General features: G+C 31.1%; 2 protein-coding genes across 2 annotated transcripts; both read left to right on the plus strand.

The window, feature by feature from the left end:
- Window positions 1-2560: 2560 nt before the first annotated feature.
- LOC111678694 (dTTP/UTP pyrophosphatase) lies at window positions 2561-3609 on the plus strand. The gene is made up of 4 exons (XM_023440111.2): window positions 2561-2751; window positions 2812-3056; window positions 3120-3266; window positions 3330-3609. The coding sequence occupies exons 1-4, from the start codon at window positions 2662-2664 to the stop codon at window positions 3469-3471; spliced, it is 624 nt and encodes a 207-aa protein (XP_023295879.2). The 5' UTR covers window positions 2561-2661; the 3' UTR covers window positions 3472-3609.
- Window positions 3610-6977: 3368 nt separating this feature from the next.
- On the plus strand, window positions 6978-7862 carry LOC124420682 (argininosuccinate lyase). Its single transcript, XM_046954361.1, has one exon. The coding sequence runs from the start codon at window positions 7122-7124 to the stop codon at window positions 7845-7847; it is 726 nt and encodes a 241-aa protein (XP_046810317.1). The 5' UTR covers window positions 6978-7121; the 3' UTR covers window positions 7848-7862.
- Window positions 7863-8373: the final 511 nt, after the last annotated feature.

Genomic DNA, 8373 nt, shown 5'->3' on the forward strand with positions numbered 1-8373 from the left:
TATAGTCGAGACTATAGAACTGTCTATAGTCGAGACTATAGAACAGTCTACAGTCGAGACTGACTATAGAACAGTCTATAGTCGAGACTATAGAACAGTCTATAGTCGAGAATATAGAACAGTCTATAGTCGAGACTATAGAACAGTCTATATTCGAGACTATAGAACAGTCTATAGTCGAGACTATAGAACAGTCTATAGACGAGACTATAGAACAGTCTATAAGCGAGACTATAGAACAGTCCATAGTCGAGACTATAGAACAGTCTATAGTCGAGATTATAAAACAGTCTATAGTCGAGAATATAGAACAGTCTTTAGTCGAGAGTATAGAACAGTCTATAGTCGAGACTATAGAACTATCTATAGTCGAGACTATAGAACAGTCTACAGTCGAGACTGACTATAGAACAGTCTATAGTCGAGACTATAGAACAGTCTATAGTCGAGACTATAGAAGTCTATAGTCGAGAATATAGAACAGTCTATAGTCGAGACTATAGAACAGTCTATATTCGAGACTATAGAACAGTCTATAGTCGAGACTATAGAACAGTCTATAGACGAGACTATAGAACAGTCTATAAGCGAGACTATAAAACAGTCCATAGTCGAGACTATAGAACAGTCTATAGTCGAGATTATAGAACAGTCTATAGTCGAGACAATAGAACAGTCTATAGTCGAGACTATAGAACAGTCTATAGTCGAGACTATAGAACAGTATATAGTCGAGATTATAGAACAGTATATAGTCGAGACTATAGAACAGTATATAGTCGAGACTAAAGAACAGTCTATAGTCGAGAATAAAGAACAGTCTGTAGTCGAGGCTTCAGCCTATAAAACAACGTATTGTCGATCCTATAGAAAAATAGACAGACAAAGTTCTAGAATAGTGTAAAGTCGAGTTCATATAGTTTTGACTATGGAATGTTCAACCTTCTAGCATCGAGAGTAAAAAATAAACTATCCAATTGGTTAATAGTCTACATTATAGAAAATATTCTAAAAATAAAGAAATTAAAAAAAAAAATTCTTATAAATTAAGAATTTTCTCAAAAAACAAAGAAAATTTATTAAAAGTTTAATTTTATAAGACCAACTCAAAAACCAAACATTTGGCATCACTGTTAAATAAAACAAAAACAAAAGCAAACAAGGAACACATCAAAAGAAAATAGAAATGCAAAATATCAAAAAGTCAAAAGAAAACAAAAGACAAAGAAGACAACTACAAAAAAATAACAACAACAAAATTGAGATATTCAGTTTATTTATGGAAGAATCTATAAATTTAAAAAAATAAAAACATAAAATTGCAACAAATAAATTCAATTTATTATAAATAAAATAATTGAAATTTAAACAAAAGAGAAATACAAAAAATGTATGCAAAAACAACAACAAAAACTTACCACAATAGCCATACACATTTGAGACTAACTAAAACAAGTTGGGCGTTGTGAAAATATTTTCCAAACCAAAATGTCGAAAAAAAACGTACGAACCACGCAACAAATTTCACAATTTATTTATTTAAATAGAGAATTATTTATTTCTATAAAATTGTTAAACTATTAATTTTGAGACACAAACTGTTTACAAAACACTGTCACAAACACTTAATAGAATATAATAGAAAATTTCTTTCTTTGCTCAGGTTTTAAGGAATTTCCCTTGAATTTCATAAGGCAGTCTAAAATTTCTGCTGTTTTTCCTTTTCAAACACTCACACTTCCTTGTATTTTTCGATTTTCCTTTTATGGTATTTCTTTTTTTTTTTGTTAATTATAACCTCACTTTTCTTGCCAAAGTAGAGGATTTTTTTCGCACTTGTTTATGGACAAAAATGACGTTATTAACACTTTTATGATTTAATTGGATATTTTTCTGATTTTGCTTTCCCAGAAACTACTTTTCGCTATTTGTTGTAATAATTGCAAAATTAATTCTGATTAAGAAAATGATTTACTTTTTTTCGCCAAGTATACACTGTGTGACGTTAAAATTTTATTACACGCAAACCACTCGTTGTGAATTACTCAAAAGTACTAAAAAAAGAAACTTTGACAAATAATTTTTTTTATTGAGCGAATGTGTGGTTAAAAGAGAAATAGTGAAAATGAAGTTAAACCGAGTGGGTAACACTATAGTTGTCTCTTTTTGATGACGTTAAGTGCTGAACAACAATAGTTAATAACAGGGTGTAGCATAAAATATTAAAGTATTGCTTAATAAAAGCACCGTAAACTAGGGTTCTATAAATCGATCGAATAATCGAACAATCGACTTTTTGTCGAAAATTAGAGATGACGCTCTCTAATTTTAATCGGAGAGATATCACTCATGTAATTTAGTTCGTGATAACGCGTTGAATGAGGAGTGAGAATTATAGTATTGTCAGAACAGGGTATAATATATTAATACCAAAAAATACAACCCTTCATAGTATAATAATACAGAACAACTCCGTTGTTTATCTCTCTCTCACAGCTGTTTTTGCACGTTTTTTTTGTTTTGTTCTCATTGTAATGAACTTCATAATGAAGTTTAAATATAATAATGATACATAAAATGTAAACAGTACAAAATATTACTTCATATTAGAAAATTAATAGAAATTTAATAAAAAAATATAACTTTTAATAAAACTACAAAATGCTGGCTCCCATCAAACATTTATTAAACAAAAAACGTATAATTTTAGCCAGTGGTTCTCCCCGCAGGCAGGAATTAGTAAAAGCTTTGGTAGGTTTGTGTCTTTAAAATACAAGTCAGCAAAACTAAAGAAAAAACTTATCTAAACAGGGACTCTATGCTGAACTAATACCCTCTACATTTGAGGAAAACTTGAATCCTGCCGATTTTAAAGATTTTTCCCAATTCATAGAAGCTACCGCTTTAGGTAAAGCGGAAGAGGTTTACAATCGCCTAAAGAATGGTGATAATCCAGAAGAACTTTTGGTTATAGCAGCAGATACTATGGTTACTATGGGCTCGGAGATTTATGGTAAACCTGCAAATCCTCAGGAGGCTGTAAAAATGCTAACAAAGTATAATTTTAATAAGTTATTAAAAATAAAAAATAAATATTTGTTTTGTTTTTTTTGTCGCAGTCTTTCGGGTAAATGCAATCGTGTTTTTACTGGTGTAGTTTTAAAACATTCTCAAGGTATACGTTCCTTTACCGAAACTGCTGATGTTTATTTTGGTCATCTAACACCCGAACAAATACAAGATTATGTGGATTCAGGAGATCCATTGTAAGTTTGCGATAGATTTTATTTTGAGAAATATTTTCACCAATTTTTATTTCTCTTTTATAGAGACAAGGCTGGTGCCTATGGTATTAATGGCCCTGGTGGTGCTTTAATATCACGCATTGATGGTGATTTCTATTGTGTTATGGGTTTACCTATGCATCGTTTGTGTTGTGAACTAAATAAAGTGTTTTTGGGACAAGAGTAATCGCTTTCTTTGTTAGATTATTATTATTATAAAAAAATGTGTTATTTTTAATGTTCGATAACTGGGTATAGGTAACCAAAGTTTTAGCTAGAGGCTGGAATTGTTTTATTTTTTCAAATAAATAAAAATATTTATTGAAATTTTGAAAATTTTCATTTTTCTAGGTTAAACATGGAGTGTTTATAACTTATCAGAGTTTTAATTATAAATGTTGTATGATCTGTAATCTATAGAAAGCAAATCTATAAAATGTTTTTGATATAATGTTTCAATTATAAAGACAATTTTCGATTCTTATAGTTTTGGAAGCAAAATTTATCGAAAATCTGTGATCACTGAAATTTCTCATTAAAAATAGAATAAAAGAAATAAACTCTTTTCCCTTTATTCATAAAAATATTAATCGCTTATTTTAGGTTTAGTACGTACATTTTCGAAATTTCTACAATAAACTATCAATAACTTTATTAAGCTTTTATGAATATGGGGGTTTGAAGAGAACTTTCTAAGAGCGGGTTTTTGAGTTGGCAAATGAAATGCCAATTAATAATCAGATAAGTTAATTTAAAAATAAATTGATTCTACAGCTCTGGGTGGAGCTGTAGAATCATTATCGCTTAATGGTAATCAGGCCGTCCTTTTTACTCTGCCTTCAAGAGTTTTACGTTTCAAACCGCATTGGCCAATGTGTGATGTCAGATAACTGTACCGAGTTATGGTTTTTTCTTGAGGTGCATGTTGACCATATGCAATTGACCTAAGTTTTAAATTTTGATTATGGTGGAGAACCAAAGAAAACTCAAATTTGTATTCTGGCCAGTCGTACTGGAAAAATGAGAGTTGGCGTTGTGAATCTTCGATTTGGCCATGTTAAGTCTTAGTTACAGGAGTAGGGTTCTATAGTTGAAACGAAAAGTCGACTTTTTGCATTTTATGAAAAGTCGACTTTTTGCATTTAGTTAAAAGTCGATTTTTCGACTTTTTTCATTTAATTAAAAGTCGATTTTTCGACTTTTTCCATTTAATTAAAAGTCGATTTTTCGACTTTTAATATTTTATAAATAGTCGACTTTTCGACTTTTTCCAACTTTCCGACTTTTTCCGACTTTTTGACTATTTTTCGACTTTTCGACTTTTTCCGACTTTTTTCGACTTTTTCCGACTTTTCGTCTTTTTCCGACTTTTCGACTTTTTTCGACTTTTTTCGACTTTCCGACTTTTATTTACAAAGTCGACTTTTCGACTTTTTTAATAGACGATAGTCGAGTTATCGACTTTTTTGGAACAAAATAGTCGACTTCGACTTTTTTCCGACAAAAAGTCGATTGTTCGATTATTCCACCTCCATTTAGCGCTTAAACTAGCAAACAAAATTAGCAGATTGAGGGCAAGTTTTTCTGATAAACATAATCTTCATTCTTTGTTTAAACCTGGTTTAATATATGTTTCGTGTTTTTTCAATTATCAGTAAAGTTACTTATTATCTTAGTTTAACTGAGTGTAATTGGCCAATTAAACTCAAGTTATAAGTGAGAAAACACAATTAAGAAAAACAATAAAACAATGATTTCGGAAAAAACAAAATCTTAATATTTTAAGTAAATTGCAATTTTCTGATGTTTTAAATGTTTATTTAACACTTTTTACAAAATTTTTCATTTTACAAAAGTAGTGAAAAGTTGGCAATACTAACAAAGTTAACTGAGTTTAAATCTAAAACTGAAAAACACAATTATCGGTTAAAGTCCGCCTAAATTTGTTTCGAGTTTAATGTAACAGCAAGTTAAGCCTAGTTTAACTGAGGAGTAAGAAACCCGCCCTGAGTATTCAAAAACAACTTTCGAAGATTAATTTTAACTTTATTCCTTAATCCTGCACTTATAGTTTGGACCTAAAAGTTTTTTTTTTAAGACACTTTTGTAGAGGAAAACTTTCTGAAGAACATTTTCTTTAAGTGATTCCTAATCCCATAGAAATGTTAAATATTTTCAAATTCGGAAATATGCAAACCCTTTTATAAACAACATCAAAGTGGAACTACTTCTCGCTTGAGTAGTATTTTGTTTTGGAGAGCAATATTTTAACTCTTTTCAAAGTGTTTGATTATTAATATTCGCCATAATACTTGTCGTGATGTTTTCGGTTCCAAATTATTAAAGTAAATAAATACTAAGTTGATAATATAGCAAAAATGTACGTAAAGACTATTCTTATAAGTGTAGCATCGCAGTATTAACTAACAAGTAGGAAGGTATAGTCGGGCATGGCCGATCATATAATACCCTAAACCATGAGTATATTTTTAAAATTTTTATTTTTTATAAAGAAACTTTTACGTTGAATATTATCATAATTCCAAAATATTTAAGCAATTTATTGATAAAAAAACTAAAATTTCTAAATGAGGCTTTATATAGGGCAAATATGGGCCGATCCTCGGTAAATTTTGGAAAAGGATATATTTCTAAACAACAATTAGTTTTGTTGAGTTTCATTGCGATACAAATGGTCAATTTTAGACGTTTAAGACATTTTTTGTAGAGGGGGGGGTGGTGTTTGTATGGGTTGCTAGGGTCAAATAAGGGCCGATCCTTACGAAAATCTGCAGTGTCATTTATACTTATATAGAACTTATTTGTGCCAATTTTCAGAGAGATTGCAGAATATTTGATGTAATTATGGCCTAAAATCGGGAGGTACGGTTGTATGGGGGCTAGGTGAAATAATGGACCGATTTCAACCATTTTCAATAGGCTTCGTCCCTGCGCCAAAAAAAACATGCTTGGTCCAAATTTCTTCAAATTATCTTGAAAATTGCGGCCTGTACCTTGCGCACAAGGTTTACATGGACAGACAGCCGGGCAGACGGACGGACGGACATGTCTTAATCGACTCAAAAAATGATTCTGGCTTGATCGGTATACTTTAAGGTGGGTATTGGACCAATATTTTTGTATGTTACAAACATCAGCACAAACGTATAATACTCTCCCCACTATAGTGGTGTAGAGTATAAAAAGACAAATTGCTGGTAAACAATTCGAGAGAAAGAAAATCTCTGAAGAGTTTCAATCAAATATGGAAAATAACTTAATTCAGAATTTCAGATGTTAAAAGTTTGAATAGTTGAAGATTTAGTTAAAGTAGTATTAATTTAAAATTATGTTTAGAATAAGCAACCATTTTTGTAAAGCAAACAAAGCTGTCAGTCATCTCACTCTCTCTCTCTCTCACCCCAACTGTAACCTGTAACTGTCAACTTAATTAATAATTTCAAAAAAAAAAAAAAAAATAACAAAAAGCTATTGATTTTTGTTTTCAATAATTAATTAATCAAATAATATAAAACCTTTAACGTTTAGTTCCCAGAATTTAACACATCACTTTGCCTTTATTTATTTTAGAAATATGGGAGCTAAAAAATCATAATAATAAAACTTAAACTTATTTAATAGATAACGAAAATAAAAAAAATGTTTATATATATATATTATAATATAATTTTTACAGCAAATTAGAAACTACACGCGAGATAATAACTCAAAACAGTTGTGATTTTAATCTGAATAAGTAAAGACCTTTAAATCAAAAGTTCCTAAACAGCAGCATCAAACAGAAAACTCTAAATATTGAAATATAAAAATTCCACAATGACACAACAATTGTGGGGTGGACGTTTTGGTAAAAATGCCGGTAAAACTAATGAATGTCTAGCCACGCTTAACTGCAGTTTGCCACTGGATTCGAGATTGTTTGCCGATGATATTGATGGCAGTAAAGCCTATGCAGAAGCTTTAAAAAAGGCCGGCTATTTGACAGCCGAAGAATGTGAAAAGATTTTAACGGGTCTAGAGTTGGTGCGCTATGATTGGATTGAGGGTCTTATGAAATTTTTACCCTCCGATGAGGATGTACATACGGTCAATGAGAGACGTTTAACTGAGCTTGTGGGTGAGGTGGGTCAACGTTTGCATACCGGTCGCAGTCGTAATGATCAAGTCATCACTGATATGAAGTTATGGTTGCGCAAAGCTATACGTGAGACCTGTTCTAGTATGCGCAAGCTAATGGAGAGTATGACTCAACAGGCCCAACAACATTTGGGTGTTCTAATGCCGGGCTATACCCACATGCAACGCGCTCAAACTGTACAATTTTCACATTGGCTTTTATCGCATGCTTTTGCTTTGCGTGAGGATTGTCTAAGATTCTGTGATGTACGTAGTCGTTCTAATGTTTTACCCTTGGGCAGTGGTGCTTTAGCCGGTAATCCATTACAAATCGATCGTGTTTGGTTAGCTGAACGTTTAGGTTTTGCTGCTGTTACTGCCAACAGCATGCATGCTGTGGGCGATCGTGATTTTGTTGGTGAGTGAGTGTTTAAGTGAGAGAGAGTTCAAGTTCAAGGTGTTATCTCTGTACTAGGAAATTTTTCTTCCTCACAAACATTTAGTTTTTCTATTTCTAGACAGATGATTGATAAGAAGTGTTTCAAGTACATTTTTTTTGTCTAAATTGTTTGTAAACTTAAATAAGCTTTTAAAGATTTTTTATAATGATCATTTTCTCAGCAAACTTCAGTTAATGTTGGCGGTGTTAAAAATATTTAAAATTTTGAGATTAAAGTTTATCTTAAAATATATGTTTATAGTTTAAACGTTTTTAAAATTTATTATCTAAATTTCATATGATAAAAACCGCTTTTAATGGAAACTTTTGAAATGATCTTTCAAAATAAAATATCTTTTATATATTCAAGTAAACAAACAAAAGCCTACTGTAGTCTATAGTCTAGGCTATAGTCTAGTCTATAGTCTAGTCTATAGTCTAGTCTATAGTCTGGTCTAGTCTATAGTCTAGACTATAGTCTAGTCTATAGTCTAGTCTATAGTCTAGTCTATA

Source organism: Lucilia cuprina, chromosome 2 (genome assembly GCF_022045245.1).
Source record: "Lucilia cuprina isolate Lc7/37 chromosome 2, ASM2204524v1, whole genome shotgun sequence".
Classification (NCBI taxonomy): domain Eukaryota; kingdom Metazoa; phylum Arthropoda; class Insecta; order Diptera; family Calliphoridae; genus Lucilia; species Lucilia cuprina.